This window comes from Lodderomyces elongisporus, chromosome 4 (assembly GCF_030384665.1).
Source record: "Lodderomyces elongisporus chromosome 4, complete sequence".
In the NCBI taxonomy this organism is placed as follows: domain Eukaryota; kingdom Fungi; phylum Ascomycota; class Pichiomycetes; order Serinales; family Debaryomycetaceae; genus Lodderomyces; species Lodderomyces elongisporus.
This window is the reverse complement of record NC_083676.1, coordinates 1,274,648-1,296,242: the sequence shown is the minus strand read 5'-3', so window position 1 is coordinate 1,296,242 and position 21,595 is coordinate 1,274,648. Positions and strand designations below refer to the sequence as shown.

The window sequence follows — 21,595 nt, the reverse complement described above, 5'->3', positions numbered from 1 at the left end:
AATCAAAATACTGTGCATGTATTACACCATCTACATGTAACCAGAACAAACGCACCAAACTCTTAACACCACTGAAATTGGCACACTTTAAATGCTCTTCCAAAAACTATCACTTCAGGAAAGCCAAAAAAAAATGTGGAAAAAAAAAATTAAAAATTAAAAATGACCGTTATTGTGTTCACCACAACTTTTGTTTTCTCTTTTTTATTATTATTTTTTGTATGTAGAGAAAGGCGCAGCACACTAATATAAATGCTTGAACAACCAAACTAAAGATACAAACAGTTGCAATTGACACCATTTTTGTAAACTGTGTATTAATTTTGGAGTAGAGAAACGGCTGGTAAGTAAGTGGGTGAACTGAGTAGGTAGGTAGGTAGGTAGGAGGAAGGGAAGGGAAGGGAAGGGAAAGGAAGGGAAAGAAGGACAAGGAATAGAGTTGAATTTTAGGTTTTCTCATTTTGAGATTTTGTCTAGGCTTGTTATTAAAGGAAGACATTGAGGATGGGAAATAAGCTGTAGAACCGACCTATTTGATACTTGTTATTGTTCTTCTTCATCCTGACAAAAACTTATATCATCATTTATTTTCCTTTTGTTTTTTAATCATTTTTTTTATTTTTTTTTTGGTTTTTGGTTTTTGTGTGTTAACAAAGAGGAAGGAAAGTTGTAGAAGATGCAAAGAGTTCAAAACAACAACAACAACATTAACAACAACAACAAACTTTACAGAATAAAAGATTCTCCAATCTGCAACGGTCATGGAATTTTCAACACGGCTCAGCCTCGCACCACTCCTTCTTTTTTTTTTTTATCAAGTGCGTTTTCTTTCAAGGAACCTTTGTAGAGAACCAAATGAAAAATTTTTAAAAAGTGTAGAGTGCCATGTCCACAAATGTTTCTTTTTTTTTCTTTTTTTTTTTTTTCATACTTTCGGTGTCATGTCGGCTCTTATTATTACTATTGGATAAACGAGGATGAGCACGGTATCAGAGAAAAGTAGGAACAAGGAGGACATCCCATTTCCTTAATAAGAACGGTTGCTTACAATTCCTCCCTTCCTTCTTCTACACTTGTTCCTTCTCTATAATTTGATTATGACTTTAAGTTGTTTTTTTGCTTTTTGTTTTTTATTTTTTATTTTGACAGTTTCTTGCCATTTACTAATTGCTTTTGCTTTTACTAATGAATACTTGTTGAATTCCAATTGTATTCTCTTCATCTCTATACATCAAAGTTTACTTCCTAACACGTACATCGTACACCACATGCCACACATCAGGTGCAAACGTCTTTACTTTTTCCTGGTGTATAACCTCTCCCCGAGTGAAATTGGCTTCAATCTTTTTGCCTAATTTTTCAAAGTCCTCAACGTGTACATTTTCATGCACATGTACCAATGGATCCGTATTGGAGTAAATGTGAACCACTTCATTAACAATTGGCCAACTAGGCTGTGATGTAGGTAGTAAACCCAAATTTATATGACTTATTCTCAAGCTATGTCGTTGCACATTCTGCAACCTGTTTAATACTTTCTCATTACTCTCGAGAAAAACACAAGCATCTACATCATTTAGAGCAATGATATCAAAAGTGTCAGTTTCTTGAAATAGTCGGTATTTGTACCCAGCATGTTCCATTGCCCTACAGAATCCCTCGACGGACCATGGATTCAACTCCCAACACAAAAGTTTGGCACCATTGCGCAAGTAACTTAGTGAGAAATATCCTATTCCACAATAGAGATCCATAACAACTGTGCCTTGTAAAGTTTTGTAATTATCTAAAATCCTCTTTTTCTCCTTTATGTTTCCGCGAGAAAACATTGTATACAACGGAGCCCAGGTCTGCCATATACCATTCTGTACAACATGACACCAAAAGGCATTTTGGAAGTCCTTAGCAGTTGGTCTATAGTCTTCTAGTGGCAAGCGTGGACCAAAGTCTCCATATAGCGGAACAATATTATGCGGTCGCCGCATAATGTCAGATTCAATAATGGGCTTGTTTATTGCAATATGAGTTATGTTACAAGTGCCAAACAAATCCAATTGGTTTTTGAGCAACTCCTCGCACAACTCAGAAGGTAGTGAAATATCTCCATTTAAATTTGTATTGGTGTTGGTGTTGGTGTTGGTGTTGGTGTTGGAACTAAAGGTTAAACTGGAGTTAAAGAGGAGCATGGGCGGGTAGAGAGACCATCTTTTGGGGAATTCCAATACGTCGATGCCATTACGCACGCAGTACTCTTCCACAATAAATTGTAAAGTTTTCTTTCCCGTGCCTTCTTGATTTGGAGTTTCTTCATATTCGCCATATTCATAACCTGATAAAATTGTGGGCAACAAAGTCAATGTGGTATATATCGTAAATATACCTTGATGACTATCAATCTTCTTAGATTTATTCAACCACTTGTGTTCTTCCAAAATGTTCTTAACATGTTTGATGTGTGTTCTATCTCTGATAATTAGTTTAATCATCGTCTTTACCTTCACCTTCTCCATCCTCAACCTCATCTACATCTACACCTATACTTCCACTGTTTCCTAATTTTATTTTTTTAAAGTTTTACTCTATTTTATTTTTTATTTATTTATTATTATTATTTTTTTTATTTATTTTTTTTTTGTAAAATTAAATAAAATAAAAAATACGTGGAAATAACAAGATGCGCCCACATCTTCACATCTTCATCAGCGGGATCTAAGATGCAAATGAAAAAGGAACATCAAATTTAATATTACAGAACAAAAGAAAGAAGAAAAAAAAAAAGAGAAGAAAAGGATACCAATAAAGATTACAAACATATATGTACGTGTATGTGTATGTGTATCGATATCCAATCTTTATAAATTGCAAACTACAAGTTTCTTGATATAATATGCATTGACGCCACGCCCCGTCTGCTTTACTCGGGATCGACCGCTACTTTATGAGATCTATTTTTTGACCGTGTATTACCCAATATAACCTCGTTGATTAGAGAATAGTAATTACTTAATAACAACTCGTGACTCTCGCTCTTACTTGATCTAGGTTGGGTTATTTTTTTTTATATAACAAGCATTTCATGAAGCGACAAAGGAATGAGCCTTACCTTTTCATCCTTACTTTGATTATTACCCGACTTGAGTAAGACGTGTGAGTCCACTTTTACATTCATTTTACATACTTTCTGTTCTGTTCTTTTTTCTTTTCTTTTTTTTTTTTATTATTTTTACTATTTTTTTATTTTTTTATTTTTATTATATTTTTTCGAAATTTCCCATTTTTCACGAGACTGGAGAAATTGTCAACGACAAACAAACAACACCAAAAAACCGATACCTATATTTAAAACCTTTCGACAAAACAAACAAAAACAATAGAAGAAGAAAAAGAAAAAGGAACTTGCACGCTACACATTTTCTGTTTATCCAGTCACGTCACTCAGATCCTCATCTAAGTACAGCATCATTTTCCGAAAACAAGAGGTGTATATCTTCAACTACTGAATCTTTATTCAATAACACTGCAACAAGAAAAGGAGTCAAAGAAAAAAGAATAGATCATTTTGCCGACTATTAGCCCACCTCAATTAACATACACAAGTTGCACCCATCCTTTTGCAAACATTCATTCCAAACAAAAGTAATCTTGCTCTCTTTTTTTTTTAAGTTTATCAATTTTTGAATCCATTTTCTTTTTCAATTTTTTCATCCCTTTTTTTTATCCCCTTTTTTTTGATTATTCTTAGAAAAAAGTCGGATTCGTCATCTACTAGATCAACATATAACCTAGTACACCTAATTATCCAAACACTACAATCCCAAGTCCTTGCATTCTATCTATTTGCTTCAAGTACTACTTTCTTTTTTCGAAACAAAACGTGAAATAGAGAAAAGAAAAAAAAAAACAACAACTCAATATGTCTCAAGTAGCAAACACACAGTCGAATTCAAGCAACAGCGTTGAGAATCAAATTCCTGCCTCGATCAACGAATCAGAGGCCTCGCACACACCAAACGAGAACAAAGATACCGATAATAATAACGACAAAGCCGAAAGGGACCAAGAGATTATTTCAACTAATTCTCCAAGTCAAGATCCCCCTTCTTCTACTGGCTCATGCCCCTCGCCCAAGGAGTCGGAGACTCAGTTGGAGTCCGAGGAAAGTACAGTTGCCCCAGCTTCAGCTGTGAATGGTGGCCGTGAGATTTCTAATAAAATTTTGTATGTTGGAAATTTGGCGAAATCAGCATCAGAGGAACAAATCAATGAAATATTTTCATCAGTGTCCAACCCAATCAAGTCGATCAAGTTGCTTAATGACAAGAACAAACTTGGCTTTAATTATGCGTTTATCGAATTTAATGAGAGCGAAGATGCCGAGAAGGCTTTGAACTCATTGAATGGCAAGGATGTCAATGGCTCAGATATTAAAGTCAATTGGGCCTACCAATCCGCAGCAATTGCTGGTGGTTCAACACCAGAAGAACCTTCGTACAATATCTTTGTTGGCGACTTGAGTTCTGAAGTGAATGACGAAGCATTGAAGAAAGCTTTTACCAAGTTTGGATCTTTGAAACAAGCGCACGTTATGTGGGATATGCAGACCTCAAGGTCTAGAGGGTATGGGTTTGTTACGTTTGGAAAACAAGAGGACGCCGAGAATGCTCTCCAATCAATGAATGGCGAGTGGCTTGGCGGTAGAGCTATTAGATGCAACTGGGCATCTCACAAATCACATATCAACAATAGCAATACTAATAACAATAACAATAATAATAATAATAATATCAACAATACTAATGGCAATGCAATTTATGGCCACACGCAACAATTTGCATATGGAGACAATCCATTCAAGGCATCCAATCAACAACAACAACAACAGCATCAACAACAAGGATTTAATCGTTTTCTGAATAACAATCGTACAAATAGATCAAATTACAACAACAACAATAGCAACAATAACAACAACAATAACAATGGCAACAATAAGCGTCACTACAATAATGCTAACAACAACATCCACACTCCACAGTTCCCACCCCAATTTATGGGTGGTCAAATTACACAAGTGAATGGACAAGCATTACCGCAGCAAAGTCCAAACTTGAATGGGTTGATGTTGCACAATTTTGGGTCAAACCCAAACCTCGTGCCATTCAACCAAAATAATACTTTTAATGCCAATAATGGTCAGGGTCCAGTTCCAGTAAGTAACATGAATCAACAAACACAGCAAGATAGTACTCATACTAATAATCATAATAATAATAACAACAATAACAATAACAATAACAATAACAACAGTAACAGCAATAGCAACAACACCAATACCAATAGTATTAACAACAATGCTGGTAATGTTGCAATGGTTTCTCCTCAAACCTACGATATAGTTCTTAGACAAACTCCATCATGGCAAACTACAGTGTACATAGGTAATATTGCCCATTTCACTCAGCTGCACGAGATGATCCCATTGCTTCAGTCTTTTGGTTTTATTGTTGATTTCAAGTTCCATCCCGAACGTGGGTGCGCCTTTGTGAAATACGATTCACACGAACGTGCCGCATTAGCTATAATACAGTTGGCAGGGTTTAACTTGAATGGTAGACCTTTGAAATGCGGGTGGGGTAAAGAAAGACCACAACAGTATCAATCAAGAGTCGGTGGCCATGTTGCAGGCGAGGTTGAACATCCATCGTATGGTCAAAATTGATCTTGATACGTTTTATGGTTTTAGGAAAGAGAAGAGAGCAAAAGTTTGATTGACGACGTGGTAAGTGGGAGGAAGGATTATGGTAGATTGTATAGATATATTCCGTAAATGCTGACCACAAATACAATACCTTTTCAATATAAATTGATCTTCTTCTTCTTCTTCTTCTGGTGTGGCAACCTAGCCATGTCTCTCTGTCTTTTTCAAGTTTTTGCCAATTAAGAAAAATGTTATGTTGATGATAACCAAGCCATGCGACCTTTGCAAGCTTTGTAGGCAATTCCAGTTTTTCTATGGCCTGAATTCACTAGTTTATTCAATAATAAGAAAAATGTACTTGCTTTCTGATGCAAGATGTCAAATATACATGTCAATATACATGTCAATATATATATTTGTGCGAGTGTGTATATATAGTTCACAAACAAAATAAAAGTAATTTAAAAAAAATAAAAAAAAAAAAAAAAAAAAAATCATCATAATTTTCTGAAATTTTTGCCAAACTGCCTGTGAAACCGAGATTTTATACCATCATAAATTCGTGTAATCATTCATTACATCACCACTTATTGGGAAAGATTAAAGTATCACTACATTATATTGAATTTGCTGTTAACTCCATTGTATCTATACTAGCTTGAAATTAGCTATTATTGCTGCATTAACAAGCTTTCTGTATTCCCCACCAGATCTTTTTCGTTTTCTTCGTTCTTTTTACTTCTACATGTACATTGCGAAGAAGACTACAGTTTTATTTATACTCCTCAATTTCACGCTATTCATCCAGATCATCAAAGTGTCGTTCTTAAACTCAAATAAACTCACTGCGACGATATCAACCAGCCTCCTTGTCATAGCTTCTGTATACTATATATCAACCCAATATATCATTCCCAAGTTAACAGAAATCACTAACAACAACAATAACCCCAATAACTCCGACAACTCCAACTACCAAAGTAACAATATCTTGCCCTTTAACATTCCACAGCTATTACACAAAATGATAAACTCGAAATACGGTAGAATAGGCAGCGATAGGTTTAGGTCTAAGAAGAGCAAGGAACATCGTTTTGCCATGAAGAACGGAGGAGAATTGGGAGGCATAAGTAATGATGGAAATACGTGTTTCATGAACTCTGTGATACAGTCTTTAGCATCTTCCAGGCAGTTGATGAAATTTATTGATTCATACTTGTACGCGGAGATCGAAATCGACACTAATAAAACGAGCGGCGAAAAGATTACCATGAAATCTAATCAACCGAGACCGGAATTGACGTTCACCAATGCATTGAAACTACTTCTCGATAATGTTAATGGGAAATATGGCTCTCGAGGTAAAGAATTTACAACAAAACAATTATTGAACAAAATGCCAAATGGACCAAAACAAAATTTCTTTAGTGGATACAACCAAGAGGATGCACAAGAGTTTTACCAACTCATAATGGGTCTTTTGGAAAAAGAATTTAAAAAAATGAGTCTTAGCCGTCTTCCAACTCCAGAACCCGAGGAGAATAGTAGCTCGAGCAAAAAGGAGACCAAATTCATCGACGTTCGAAACTTGAAAGAAGTGATTTCGGGATGCAAGAAGTTGGGCAAACTAGGAACTGTTTACGTTCCAGCTATGCAAATTGACCCTAATATAGACGATGCAGAGCATAAAGTTGTACCATTGCAGTTAATCACACCTGTAGATGGGATTACAGCCGAACGTGTTGGTTGTTTAACATGTGGAGAATCGGGTGGTATAAGGTACGCTGTCAATAGTGGGTTGAGTTTGAACTTACCAACTGGTGGCCACCAGTCATCATCATACCATCATTCAGGCTTTACACTCGCGCAATTATTGGACGAGTGGATCAAGCCAGAAACAATTGATGATGTAAATTGTAATAGATGCGGTCTTGTACAGACTCGAGAGTTTCTTCTACGCAAACTTGACGAATTGAAAGGCGCCGATGAAAGTTTGTTGAGCAAATTACAAGTAAGAATCACAGATATTGAACGAGAACTAGCCAAGTACCAAGTCACCGACGAGGCGTTTGAAAAATTGACCACTAAGAATCAGATCAAAAAGAGTAAAAAAACAAAGCAGATTTTCTTGGACAGACCACCTCCATTGCTTAGTATTCATATCAACCGCTCCCAGTTTGATCCAAGAACCTATATGGTGATTAAAAATCCAAGTAATGTAACTTTTCCCGCAGTGCTTGACTTGAATAGGTACATTGTCGAGCCAAACGATATCAACATGGATGCAAGATTGCACATGAGGAAACAAGACGAAATACATCAGAACATTTTGAGAAGCAAACAAAAGGCTAATGAAAATTCTTGGATCCAGGATGGTAAAGATGGTGTTGGGGAAGACAAAGAGTTATCTGCATCCAATTCCGAGTCTTCTGCATCGTCTTTAACCGCTTCTTATAATGAGAAGGTGATTGATACAGACGGAAGCCCTATTACAACGTTGGACACCTCGATTCCAACTCCAGCCGACACTGCTACATCAGACTCAAGACTCTTTTACAATTTAAAAGCCGTCATTGTGCATTATGGAACCCATAATTATGGGCATTACATATGTTACAGGAAATTACGTGGAACATGGTGGAGGATCAGCGATGAGTCTGTGTATGTTGTTACCGAAGATGAGGTTCTTAATGGACAAGGGACATTCATGTTATTTTACGAATTTGATGATGGGTTCAAGGAGGTGCTTCAAAATGTCACTGATGATGAGGAAGAGCAAGAAGAAAGGCTAGAAAGTGGACAGGTAGATGGACAAAAGGGTAATCAAGAGAGAGGTGCTGAAGGAATTCCAAACGCTGATGAAAATGACCATGGTGACTTGAAGAGCAACAAAAACAATAACAATAATCTGATTTCAAATGGTGTCACAAACAATGTATCATCTGCCTCAGAAGAAAGTGATGTTGAAGAAAGCGACCGAGCAGTATCGGAGGATCTGGAATATCACATATCCCGTTCTGATGTGGATATGGAAGATGAAGATGCAAAAGAGCCATCAAAGGAAGAACCCGTCCAAGAACGAGAGGATGCATTTTTTAACGTAGCGGAAGCTCAAGTACATCTTTAGGTACTTTTTTAGAGTGTTTATTTTCTTTTTCTTTTTCTTCTTCTTCTTCAATAATTTTTAAAATATAGAGTTTATTCGTGAGCTTTAGGTTTGCATCGACAAACAAATTACATCTTTCGACTCCAAAATTCTCTGTCTTACTTTTGCAAGATATTATTTACTTTTTTTCAATTTTTAATCTTTTAATCTTTTACTTTTATGAATGTTTTTCTTTTCGGTCGCGCATCTCCATCTTGCGCAGAGATCATTACTAGTTTATCTTTTATGAATAACATTAATATCTATTTAGTATTCTTTTTTAACAAAATATATACGTATTAAAGTTACGAGCTTTTGCCGCTAAATGTCAAAAAAGAATAAAGGAAAAGCGCTCGGCTCAAAGGGATTGAAGGCTGCTTTGGCCAGACATCAAGTTCAAGATACCCTTAAACAAAAAGCTTTGAAAAATGCTCAAGTTGAATCGCAAAACCAACTAAACAAAGCCAAGTCCATGAAAATTACAAAGAAAGCAAAGCAAAACAACGGATTGGCTCTTGCAAAACAACTGCGAGGATATTTACCTTTTACAGAGGAGGATACTGTGTTGTTAGTTGGAGAAGGTGATTTCTCATTTGCGAAATCTTTAATACTACAAAATTATGTTCGACCAGAAAATTTGGTAGCCACAAGTTTGGACTCACAAGAAGAGGTGATGGCCAAGTACCCTGACGTTGATAAGACGCTTGTAGAGTTGCAAGATTCTGGAGTCAGGGTCATGCATGATGTAGATGCTACTGATCTTGCGAAAACGTTAAAAATCGCACCTAATTCAAAACAACGCCGAACAGGATCTAAAGCGTCTGCCCTAAGATTATTCACACCAGGTTCTAGCTCTCATACTGAGCTAGACTATATCATGTTTAACTTTCCCCACACCGGAAAAGGTATTAAGGACCAGGATAGGAACATTAGGGATCATCAAAAGCTCATTTTGGAATATTTTAAAAATTGTAACACGGTTTTTGATTTGGTGAATGAAAACAATAAAGTACACGATGATTTTGCAGGATATAGACATAAGAACGGAAAGTCAAATAATAAGGGCAGCAGTAATGACGATAGCTACCAGGGTAAAATAATATTGAGTGTTTTTGAAGGTGAGCCTTATAGTTCGTGGGGCATCAAAATAATCGGCAAAGAACAAGGCTACAAGGTTATGAAGCTGGGAAAATTTGATTGGTCCATGTTTCCACAATATCACCACAAGAGAACAAATGGTATAAGAGATACTACAAAGCCTGCAAGCGAGCGTGATGCAAGACTATATGTATTCGAAAAAAACACACAATTAAGCAAAACAGCCGACAGTAATAAAAAGAGAAATGAGAAAAGGAATGGAAACTTTGGTTTTGATTCTGATTCTGATTCTGATGAAAATTAAAGTATTAAAGAAAGAAGTAAAAGCGAAAAAAGAAAAAAAAAAATAACCAGTAATCACACGTATAAAATTAAAAGGGTAAGAACGAGCATGAAATTAATGACAGAAAGGATAAGTAAAATTCAGACGGGATAGACACGGCGACAATGGTCTATGGGAAAAACTTCCTTGGTTAAAGGATCTTTGATACTTCCTTGTCTTACCAAATCATTTTGAATTGAGTTGTAATCATCATTAGGGTTTAGTAGCTTCTGGAATGGATAAATATTCCCATTGGGAAGTCTGAATGGCTCTGGCGGTACGCTCGTTATCAATTGGGCAAAAGGAAGATTTTTGCTCAAATGGAATAGTTCTGGTGTGCACACGGGACAGTTGTTTACTTTACCCAAAAGCTTATAATATTGGTCGGGGCCTCTTAATTTTGTGTCGGTGGGTTCCTTAGAAAGCCCAGACAAAACCTGCTGATCATTGTTTATGGGTATTGTTGAAGCAGATATTTGGGATATAATACCCGCTCCAGTTCCTTCACTAGTCACGTGGATATTTGTCATGTTTCCATGATTAAAAGCAAAATGGATAAAATGATCACTAGAAGATGACCCGTTGTTTGCATTCATTGTATTAGTATTTTCGTTGATAGCATTACTGTGCTCTCCAACTGGAACAACATTCTCCCTCCCCAGCGAAGCATCTTTGAAAATAGTATTCTCATAATTACAATAACACGACTTTGTCTTTAAACTAGATAAACCCGCGGACAAGTAAATGAATAATGGATATGTTTTAGGAATTCCATATAATTGTATGAAATTATCAATGAAACATTGTCCTAAGCTTTCCCATCGTTCATTTGACAATAGCCTTTTGTATTCGCGATAATAAGGGTGTTGATGATGTATAGACTGGTTTTCAATACCTGTCTCAATATCATTTGCATATCCCACGCCATTTAAATTTCCGCTCAGCTTGGATTTCAAATCAAAATCGTTCATAGACTTAAATACCAATAAACCTCCCAAACCTTTTAATTTTTCTAAATTTTTTGTATGATTAATAGTGTCATTCATCAGTGTCAGGTAGTTTTCCTGATTGCCATAGCCTGATAAACTTTCCCGGGAGTACTTGATTGCTTCGTCAATTTTGCCCAGCTCTATCAAAGACAAAAATTTGCAGTAATTGATTTCAAATTCCAAATTGGATATGTTTTTCTTTAGTTGTGATTTGTTCTCACTGAACCAAGCAACAATCTGCGTTAGATCATGCTTTTTGACAATGGATAGAAAGATGGTGTTAAACTCTAATAGCACATCGTAGTCTATAAGCTTTTTGAGGTTTGGGTTTGTCTTGCTTAAGCTTTCAAGAAAAACAATGCCTGCGTTTTGATCTTTAGTCAAACTTTGGTTCAGCTTTATTAAGTAATCAATGATTAATAAATTGGCCTGATCTCTATACCACATTATCAAATCGGCATTTTTGAAATCAAGCTCCATTTCTGTCACCTTACCCTTGTTTTCCTCGTGCTCACCTATTGCTTGACTGGATGTTTGATCACTAAAGCTATTTTTGATTCCGCCACCCGTGCCATTCTTTGTTCCATTCGTTGTTGAATCCCCATTACTTTTGCAATATGAAACAAGTTCAGCAATATTCTCCAATCGTGCAATCATCCGGCCTCTATACTCCTCGTCTTTGCGTACAAGTACAAGCAATTTTTTCCTAAACAACTCAAAATTCTTTATTAGTTTACGGATCATCTCCAACTTGATCTGTGTAGGCATCTTGTCGTTTTTCTTTATTTTGAGTATGTCATCAGTAAGTTGCTTCTTCTGCTTCTCGATAAGTTTTTGTATATTTTTGAAGTTCTTCTTGATTAACTCAGTTGGAATTTTGAATTGTGTTTGATGTGTTTGTAAATGGAACGCAATTGTAGGTTCCGTCATTGTTAGAAAGTTGATTAGATTACAAAGTGTAATGATCTATACTGTGGAGCGGTTTTAAAGACTTCAGTTATACTGGGTTGATAAATGATAGGATTGTGGTGAGTGGAATTGATGTGGCAACAGCGTCAAAGATTTTGACAGTTGCGATTGATTTGACGTGGCAATTGTTTGTCTTTATAGTTGATATAGAATGGTTTAGGTGTCTGTGTGTGCCTGTGTGTGTGTGTGTGTGTGTGGAGCACTTCTAAAATTAATACTACACAGATAAGGAAACCCAATTTATCTCTACTTTTGCCGATGCGGCTTTCCAGTGGGGGTGACCAAGTTTTAGTGTCACCACAAGGTTGTCCTTAAAAAAAAGGGGGGGTTGAAAAAGAGTAAAAGCTGCACGAGATACAAGGTTGATCCAACGAGTACGCAAAATAAAATAAAAGAAAAACATATTAAAACGTAGAGTTAACAAATTGATACATTATCAGCATTATTATCTTTATCATTTACATCATCTATATCATCATCATCATCATCATCATCAGCAACAGCAGCGGCAGCAACAAGCCTGGTTTACTCTCACTACTATTCATAGTAATTTCGCCAAAATCTTTTTGGAATTCTCAAAATGTTTGCAGTTCCAACTAGTTTAGTATTCGCATCATCCATGAAAATTTGCCTTGCTCACTCCATTCGATAGATCCCAATCATTGGTTTCTTCAATGGTGATTGTACCATCTTTCAATCCATAGAATAGCTTTTCGAGATGGTCGAAGCCAATATCAACATCACTAGCGAATTCACCATCAAATATTAATGGGTCGTACCTTCCTTTTGGAAAATACGGTTTCACCAAATCGACAAACACTTTTGCATTGTAGTGGTTGTATATATGGAACAGAATGTTGTTTCCCTTTTCCTTCAATAGATCCTCCTCCCATTTCCGTTGTTGATTGATATCGGGCAAGTGTGTTGCCCCCGACCAAACTCCTGCTAGAGCAGCAGCACTTGCCTCAATGGTATGGAAATTGAACTGTGAATGACATACACCAACGGTACCCAATGTTGGATCTTTCTGGCAAAAAGTGTGAAGAAATAATCCACCCACGCGTGAGTAATTTCCTGGGTTATTCAACAGCAAGTATTCACTAGAGTCAAGAAATGGAAAGTAATAGTGATAACCGGTTGAGAAAATGACTTTATCAAATTCTGCCAGAGTACCATCCTGAAAATGGAAAAGACCCGTAATTGGGTCTACATATTCTACTGGTGGTTTCGGTTCAATTCCTTTTGAAACTAATGCTTTATTAATGAACTTGAACACCTTTTGCTCGCCTCTTTTTGAGTTTGCTACTGATTTTGCAACAGGAACCACATACTGCAATACATTTGTAGTGGAAACACCACCGCCAATAATCAAGACATCCTTATTAGTAAACTCTTTTGGGTCCCTAAAGTTTTTTGCATGCAAAATTCGATTGGGGAAATTGGCATTATATTGGGCAAGCCCTTTTATGTGGGGAATGAATGGGATATTAAAATGGCCATTGGAAATAACAACGGCATCAAACTCTTCTTGGTACCAAGTATCGAGTCCATCAGTTGAAGAACCTCTTTGTCTAGCGGTCACCACCCATTTCCCTGTCTTTATGTTCTTGTGAACATTTTCAACTGAGGTGCTTAGCCTGATATATTTGAGCAAATCTTCTTGCTCGATAAAATTAGTGAATCTATTTGTCAACTCTTGATGTGTCATGAATGGGTAAATTTTCCTTGTTTTATCGTGATATTCTGGTTCGTCCTTCATATAACTATACCTTGTAATCCTTTGTGGGATATTTGTGAATAAAAATGAAAAGATTCCAGACCTGCTCCATTGCAACTCATTTATCAATTTTCGTTGTTTCTCAACAAATTCAGTATCCCCAATTTTTGAACTTCCTTGAAGATGGTTCTTATCAATATTCTTTTTCTCCTCGATAAAGGGTTTTTCATAAGTAGCGCCTTTGATTTCCTCGGGTATTGTATTCCTTGGTCTAATTTGTTCAGGATTGTGATACTGCTCTTTATCCATAATCAGTTGTGGAGGTACAGGATAATCTGCCTCAAAGTTCGAAGGTGCCCATATCCCACCGGGTTGGTTTTTTTGTTCAAAAACAACAATTTTCTCAAATGCAGGATCCTGTGATTGCGGGTAGTTTAGATTCAGCTGTGGGAGTTTGGGGTTTGATATAGTGGAAGAGCCATCTTTGTTGGTGTGTAGAAATTCGTATAAAGAAGCAAGACCTGCTGGACCTGCGCCAATGATGGCCACATTTTTAATGTTGAAAGGTTTGTCCGAGGTCATATTTTTATCTATTCGTTTTCCCCTTTTTTTTTTTATGAATTTTTTGAACTTTTATTTTGTTAAACTTGTTTTTGACAAGCAAGTAAAAGAATGCAACAGTGTAGATAAAAAGTGAGGATAATGTTTTTCAGATTTGATTTGTATCTTTTTTTATTTACTTATTTGATTTGAAACTGATTTGGTTATATTGCCAACTGCACCATACTCGGGTCTCTTTAATTTGCACAGTTTTCTACTGTGGAGGAAATAAAAGATATATACTATTCAAATATGAATCTGCTATTGTTGTTGATTTCCAAATTTTTGGTGTTTATTCTTCATCTTTTAATCAATTCAATATTTCAATTTTTCTTTGCTTTTATTTTTTTGTTTTCTTTGTTTTCTTTGCTTCTTCTTGGTACAATGTTCCCCAGAAGGTCTCATTTGAGTTGGAAATTACGTTTACCACCTCTTGCATAATTATAGTTTATATTCAACAATAAAACAACGATGCCAGCTACAAACAGAGTTTTCATATAATTGTTGTTGTTGTTGTTGGGCTCTATCTCAAAAGTTCCTTTATTGACTGGTCATTTCCTCATGTTGTCATTCTATCTATCTGTTTTATTTATTCAAACACGATATTGAAACTTTGATTGATTAAGAAAAAATTAGAAAAGGAAAAGGGAAAGCTTATCAAACTGCTTGGCTATAGAAATTTTGCTAAATTTTTAATGTAATTTCCAGCATTCAGAAACATATTACTCTATGGTTTGTAGTATAATTCAAGGTTGAGAAATTGTTAAATTTAACAAAGGAAGGAAATGTGTAGTTCTTCTTGACGGGGTGGGAGGGAGTTGGAAGCGAGGAAAGGTGTGTGTAAGTGTGTGTGTGTGTGTGTGTGTGTGTTTTTTTTGCTGTATTTTGCTGTTTTTTGCCTTTTATCCAATGTTGCGGAAGATTGATTATCTTGCGACATTACAAAGCTCGCCACAGTTGGCATTTGATTATGAGCACTGGCAAAACCTGTAAGTAAACTGAATAATAAAAAAAAAAAGAAAAGAAGAAGAACAGAAATCTCCACCCAAAAGCTTTTTCAAAGCGGCTTTCACTGTTGAGCCAATGGTATAAATGTTATTCCAGTTGAGCCTATCAATGCACAAAAGAAACATGTGATTTATCAAATTGTAGAATGTAAACACTGATTCTTACACCTTTTAGTCAATTTCTTCGCAAATATTTACAAAACAAAAGATAAATTGATTGATTCTAGGACCAAACCTACTATGCTTGCAAGTACATGTTTGAATATTATGCGGATTTCGAAAAAAAAAAAACTAAAAAAGAAAAAGAAAAAGAAAAAAACAAAAGCAATCAAGAATGTTTGGATAAGATATACACCATCCTGATAAACTTGAAAGAAAAAGAAAACCATGCTTCTCCATTGGTTCGTTTGAACATTTTGTATAAAAAAAAAACAAATCACCGGGAAATTAAACTTCATTCACAAAATACCGTATCAGAACGAAAACTCTTTTGCTTCAAAATCAAACCAATTTTTTTTTTTATTCTTGATTTCAATTTGACTGCGAAAAATGTTTTGGTAAGAAAATCATTTATTAGAAAACTCTACATAAAAATCTTTAGATAAGCAGGAGAGAAAAAAAAAAGAAAGAATAAATAACGATAAACCAAAATCATCAACATCAACAGCGACAACAACAGCAGCAACAAATGTTACATTAGGCAGGAACAGTTGTAGGAACTTCAGCAACAGAGATACCGGCAACTCCTTTTTGCAACAGGGGTATCTCACTGTCTTGTTTCGTACTCTTTTCTGTTTTTGTAATCTCTCCTTTCCCTGTTTCATTCTTCCAATCGTTTGTTTCCTCAATCGCAATAGTCTTATCTTTCAAGCCGTAAAACAATTTTTCCAAATAGTCACTACCTTTATCAATCTCATCGACAAACTCACCATCACGAATCAATGGATTATATCTACCCTTGGCGAAGTATTGCTCCAAGTCATCAATAATCTCTTTAGCTCCATGATTGTCGTAGAAATGGAAGAAAAGAGAATTACCTCTAGTGTTGACTAAATCATCTTCCCACTTTTTTTGCTCAGGATCAACATTTGGTAAAGATGATGCACCAGACCAGACACCTGCAAGAGCAGCAGCACTTGCCTCAATCGTATGAAAGTTCAAATGCGAAACAATAATACCAACGGTTCCCAAGGTGGGATCTTTCTGATCAATCGTGTGGAGATACAACCCACCAACACGCGACAAATTACCAGGGTTGACCAAGCTGAGGTAGTTGTCTTGAGGATTGAAAAAGGGGAAATGGTAATGATAACCAGTGGTGAAAAGTACCTTATCATATTTTCCCAGTGTACCATCAGTAAAATAAAACTCACCCGATTTGGGGTCAATGTAACTAATTTCCGGTCTAGGATCGATCCCTTTCGATACCAATGCATCATTGATATACGCAAAAACCAAATGTTTACCCCTCTTAGAGTTAGTGACTGATTTGGCCACAGGAACAATGTATTGCAACAAGTTTGCTGTGGAAATACTACCTCCCACTACCAAGACATCCTTATCCTTGAAATCCTCAAGATCTCTAAAACTTTTGGCGTGAATAAGCTGGTTGGGGAAGTTGGCATTATACTCGGCAAGACCATTAATGTGCGGAAAATATGGCACAGTATAATGACCATTCGATACAACAACGGCATCAAACTCTTCTTGGTACCACAAATTATCACCATTCTGTTGAGGATGTCTAACTGTGATAATCCATTTTCCAGTGTCTTTATCCTTGGCGACATTCTCCACAGCGGAATTTAATCTAATGTATTCTAGTAAATTCTCTTGCTCAACAAAATCGGTAAATTTTTGAGACAATTCTTGATGGGTCAAAAAGGGATAAATCTTTCTTTGCTTGTTGTGAAACTCTTCTTCATCGGGCAAGTAACTAAATCTAGTAAAACGTTGTGGAATGTTTGTGAATAAAAATGGGAAAATACCAGTTCTTTTCCATTGCAATTCATCAATCAATTGCTCACCCTCGGACTTATTAACCTCAGTTTCCGGTACTTCAGCTTGCTTGCGAACTTTAAAGTTTCCACTTTTTGTATTTGGTTCACCTTTCGTGACAAAAGGCTTATCAACAGTTGCACCTTTGACGCCTTCAGGCACTTCAGTTCTCGGTCTCACGTACCTAGGGTCATTATAGTTTTCAGCATCTAATATTTCCTGAGGTGGTACTGGCAAATCTGCTTCCAAAGTAGCTGGAGCCCAAATCCCACCGGGGTGATCCTTTTGTTCAAACACAACTATCTTATCAAATGCTGGATCAGCCGCTTTGGGGTAGTTTCCTGGTGATGGAGCTGTATGGGATTTGGGGTCACGAATAGTGGACGTACCATCTTTATTTGTATGAAGAAATTCATAAAGCGAGGCAAGACCACCGGGACCCGCCCCAATTATGGCAATGGATTTGATATTTGGAATTTCTACTGTCATTGGTTTCTAGAGTTAATTGGTGGAAAGAAATTAAGCAAATGCTGGCTCAACTCATTATTATCGAGGAATAAGAGACCTTTATAAATGCAACAAAAGACTGTGGTTATTCCAAAACAAACAAAAAAACAAGAATAAAGAAAAAAGAAAACTCCAACATAGTAGATAGTGAAGAAACAACAATAAATAAAAAAAGACAACGCTAGTCGGAACGGATGGTTTCAAAACTGTGTATATGTACATGAAAAAAACCGTCTAAGTAAGTATTTGTGTATTAAATGTGTTTGATTGATTTCTAAGTAAACCTTTGTTCTCTCTTTCTCTACTTTGTTTTTTATAAAATTAAAACTGTGGCTTCTGTCAATTTTATGAAAATGTCTGGAAATGTCTTCATTATCAACATTAATCATTATTCTAGATCCCTACTTTGCTCAACATGGGAACGGATTATTGAGGGATAATATTTTGATATTGTACAAAGCAAATCAGACATTGTCTCAACCTATTTTTGCCACTACTACTACTACTACTACTACTACTACTAATGATAATGATGATGATGCTGCGGGTGATGATGATGTAATACTATTGTCATTGCCATTGTAGTTAATTTTGATGTTTTTTTTTATCTTCATATGATACCAATTGAGGTTGTTTGTGGACACCATGAATAAAACTGTGGTCGAGATTATTGCAATTGAATCAATTGTGGAGTTATACACAGAAACAGAACGCAAGCACAGGCACAGGCACAGACACATGCACAAACACACACACAAACACATGCACATACCGTACATCTCTTTCTTTTTATTTTCTTTCCTTCATTCTTCATTGCTTTATCATGCCACAATTGTTCTTTATTAGAGTCCACTAAAGGAACTGCTCTACCTCTCAAGACTTTTTTTTTTTCCATTTTTTTTATTATTAATTTTTTGCAACAAAAAATCTGTTGATTTCGACTACAGACAAAAGGTAAAGAGAAGTGAGAAAAAGATAAACGCAAATGCAAAAAAAAAAAAAAAATGCAATCAAATCTATAAATTTAAAACTCTAATATTGACTCTAATAGTAAAAAAACTGTTTTACCTACAGACAGCCTGTAAGTTTGTTTTTTGGGAATGTGTACCCAGCATCTTCGAAACTTGTCAAGTTGACATTTTCGTAAATATCCAAATGGTCTTGAATATAATCGTATGTTGGATAATCATCTGGATCACAACCAACATTAATAGAATCTTCAGGTTGGTATAATCTCACGTAATCGATCTGCATAGTAACGGGGAAATGTATTGCATTCCAATCGATATATGCCCAATTGTTTGAGATACCCAAGTTCATAATAATTGACATTGGCTCTTTAGATAAGGTTCTTGCACCAATATTTCCATCTGCATGCAAAGCTGTCAGGTACACTGTAAGAGTGGGATCCTGGCCAACAAACCACCGCAAGTACCCAGTATCATCGTCATTCAAGTATTCAAACCCGTAATTTTGATAGTTGTGTGCATGATCACCCTTTTCGTACCATGTGACATTTAAGGTTGTGGTTGCTGAGAAAGCTTGCTGGAATGGTCCACCAGCATAGGTGTTCATTGTAGTGACGGAATTGTTGTAGATTTCAATAAAGTCGTAGTCTGGCATATACCATATATCCATGGGTGCCAATTGCAACGATTGCGAAGCAACACCATTATTGGCCTTGTCACCCGAGGAATCGGTCATGACTTCACCTTCAATAACATCAATTTCGGGTGCACCACGACCAACACCAGGGTTTGGATGCGATTCTCCTGTACAAGTACATTTATTAAGTCTTTGTCCTGGCAAGTATGAGATTCCATCTGGAGATGATTGGTTTGGTGTGATTCCCGCATCACACGAGTTATACGAGTATGGCCAAACACCCTCGGTAGAAGCGAGATATCCAGGTCTGCCCAAATTACCCATTGTCCACAAACCTGGCCATAAACCAGTGATGTTTCCGTAGTTGGGTAATCTAGCCGAGATTTCGATTCTTCCTTCGGTGAAACAAAACTTGTTCCATGATTGAACCATACCTGATCTATAGTACAAATTGTGGTTCTTGAATGCATCCATACGCAATTTCAAAGTACCATTTGCTGTGGTGACTGCGTCGGGGTCATACCATTCTAAATCCTTGGTGGCATCATAATGCAAGTCAGGTGCCGTGAAGAATTGATCATCGCCATCGTAAAACGTTCTACCTTCAACGTTGAACTCGTCACTAAACACCAAGGGCCAGGTATCACCCAGTTTGGACTTTTTCAGCATTGCATCCAGTGGCGTATCAGGGTCGATCAATGATTGTCTAATGGCACTCAACATTGGGTATGAGTATCTAGTCAAGACTTCATATGATTCTGGTTTGTAGTGTTCTGTGGCACCAGAATAAGTCAATGCTGGAAGCACAACAAACACACAGAGTGCACCCAATGCCATAACAATCAACCCTATTAAACCTCCCAATGATCTTCTGTCCAAGTTTTTCATGTCGTACACAAACCTATTTTTCTCATACTCTGCATCCTTGACTGGGTCTGGGTTATGCAAGTAATCGTCAGGTTCTTTTTCATCGATGCTCAATGGGAATGACGATGCCGGGTATCCGCCAAAGGGACTGAGATCCTCGGTGAATGGTGTTGTGGATTTCCTAGAGGAAGTGTCATCCATGGAATTTGTTGATGAGGAGTGTGAGATGTAGCGGTCACGCGACTGAGCCGATTTTGCTTTTTCATTGTTTTGGTAAAAGTGTGATGATAATGATGTTGATGATACTTTTCTTGAACCGGCTACAGATGGGTACCTGTCGAATTCTGCGGGACTTGATGTTTGCAAGTGCGGCGAATCGGCGTATCTGCTACTTGGAGCTCTGGCCTGAACATCAACAATATTGTTGTTTTGGTTGCTATAATCTCGGTTGAGGAATCGCGAGGTATCTTCGGCATCGGAGTTGTCGTTGATCAAGTAGTTTGAGCTGCCGGCATTAGAATGGTAGCCGCTGTAGGTGTTGTTGAATGGTCTTTCGTATTCTGCTGCATCTTGTTGAGTGAACAGCAGGTCGTCTTCCTGGTTATATGGTTGATATTGGTGTTGGTGTTGGTTTTGGTGTTGTTGGTTTTGATGTTGATGTTGTTGTTGGTGATTTTGTGATGAAGATGAGAATGACGAGATATCTGCTTCATCGTCTGCGAATGGATTATGTGCCTGGAATTCGGGTGATGCATGTTCTCCATGTTCATCATGTGTATTAGCATCGTTTACCGATAATTTCGGAGTGTTAAAAGTAAGATCCCTTTGTGAAGACATGATCCCTTATCTCTCTTTTTTATTTCTCTATATTAAGTTATTCCGTTTTGGTTTCTGTTTCGACCTTCTGTTTTTTTTTTTCTTGAGTTAGTCTCTTTTTTTTTTTAATTATTTTCTTGACAGGATTGGATAAAGGTCTTGGCCAGGTTTTTTTTCCCTATTTTATTTTATTTTTTCTTCTTCTCTTTGGATCCCTTATAAAAAAAAACCAATTAATTATGTTGTTTTTCAAATAG

At 36.6% G+C, this 21,595-nt stretch overlaps 8 protein-coding genes across 8 annotated transcripts; 3 read left to right on the top strand and 5 right to left on the bottom strand. All coding sequences in view use genetic code 12, as the record gives it.

Annotated features, from left to right (window-relative positions):
- Positions 1–1,238: 1,238 nt before the first annotated feature.
- Positions 1,239–2,486, bottom strand: TRM12 (S-adenosylmethionine-dependent methyltransferase; the record flags this gene model as incomplete). The annotated part of the gene is made up of 1 exon (XM_001526174.2): positions 1,239–2,486. The coding sequence occupies one exon, from the start codon at positions 2,484–2,486 to the stop codon at positions 1,239–1,241; it is 1,248 nt and encodes a 415-aa protein (XP_001526224.2).
- A 1,427-nt stretch (positions 2,487–3,913) lies between these two features.
- On the top strand, positions 3,914–5,719 carry PUB1 (E3 ubiquitin-protein ligase pub1; the record flags this gene model as incomplete). The annotated part of the gene is made up of 1 exon (XM_001526173.1): positions 3,914–5,719. The coding sequence occupies one exon, from the start codon at positions 3,914–3,916 to the stop codon at positions 5,717–5,719; it is 1,806 nt and encodes a 601-aa protein (XP_001526223.2).
- A 724-nt stretch (positions 5,720–6,443) lies between these two features.
- UBP1 (ubiquitin-specific protease ubp1) lies at positions 6,444–8,825 on the top strand (the record flags this gene model as incomplete). Its single annotated transcript, XM_001526172.1, has 1 exon — positions 6,444–8,825. The coding sequence occupies one exon, from the start codon at positions 6,444–6,446 to the stop codon at positions 8,823–8,825; it is 2,382 nt and encodes a 793-aa protein (XP_001526222.2).
- Positions 8,826–9,023: 198 nt separating this feature from the next.
- On the top strand, positions 9,024–10,245 carry PVL30_003623 (uncharacterized protein; the record flags this gene model as incomplete). Its single annotated transcript, XM_001526171.2, has 2 exons — positions 9,024–9,029; positions 9,181–10,245. 2 exons carry the CDS (start codon positions 9,024–9,026, stop codon positions 10,243–10,245), a joined length of 1,071 nt encoding a protein of 356 aa, XP_001526221.2.
- A 119-nt stretch (positions 10,246–10,364) lies between these two features.
- Positions 10,365–12,182, bottom strand: FYV10 (GID complex subunit containing RING finger motif; the record flags this gene model as incomplete). Its single annotated transcript, XM_001526170.1, has 1 exon — positions 10,365–12,182. One exon carries the CDS (start codon positions 12,180–12,182, stop codon positions 10,365–10,367), a length of 1,818 nt encoding a protein of 605 aa, XP_001526220.2.
- A 652-nt stretch (positions 12,183–12,834) lies between these two features.
- On the bottom strand, positions 12,835–14,520 carry PVL30_003621 (uncharacterized protein; the record flags this gene model as incomplete). The annotated part of the gene is made up of 1 exon (XM_001526169.1): positions 12,835–14,520. One exon carries the CDS (start codon positions 14,518–14,520, stop codon positions 12,835–12,837), a length of 1,686 nt encoding a protein of 561 aa, XP_001526219.2.
- Positions 14,521–16,241: 1,721 nt separating this feature from the next.
- PVL30_003620 (uncharacterized protein) lies at positions 16,242–18,032 on the bottom strand (the record flags this gene model as incomplete). The annotated part of the gene is made up of 1 exon (XM_001526168.1): positions 16,242–18,032. One exon carries the CDS (start codon positions 18,030–18,032, stop codon positions 16,242–16,244), a length of 1,791 nt encoding a protein of 596 aa, XP_001526218.2.
- A 1,086-nt stretch (positions 18,033–19,118) lies between these two features.
- Positions 19,119–21,359, bottom strand: KRE6_4 (beta-glucan synthesis-associated protein; the record flags this gene model as incomplete). The annotated part of the gene is made up of 1 exon (XM_001526167.1): positions 19,119–21,359. One exon carries the CDS (start codon positions 21,357–21,359, stop codon positions 19,119–19,121), a length of 2,241 nt encoding a protein of 746 aa, XP_001526217.2.
- Positions 21,360–21,595: the final 236 nt, after the last annotated feature.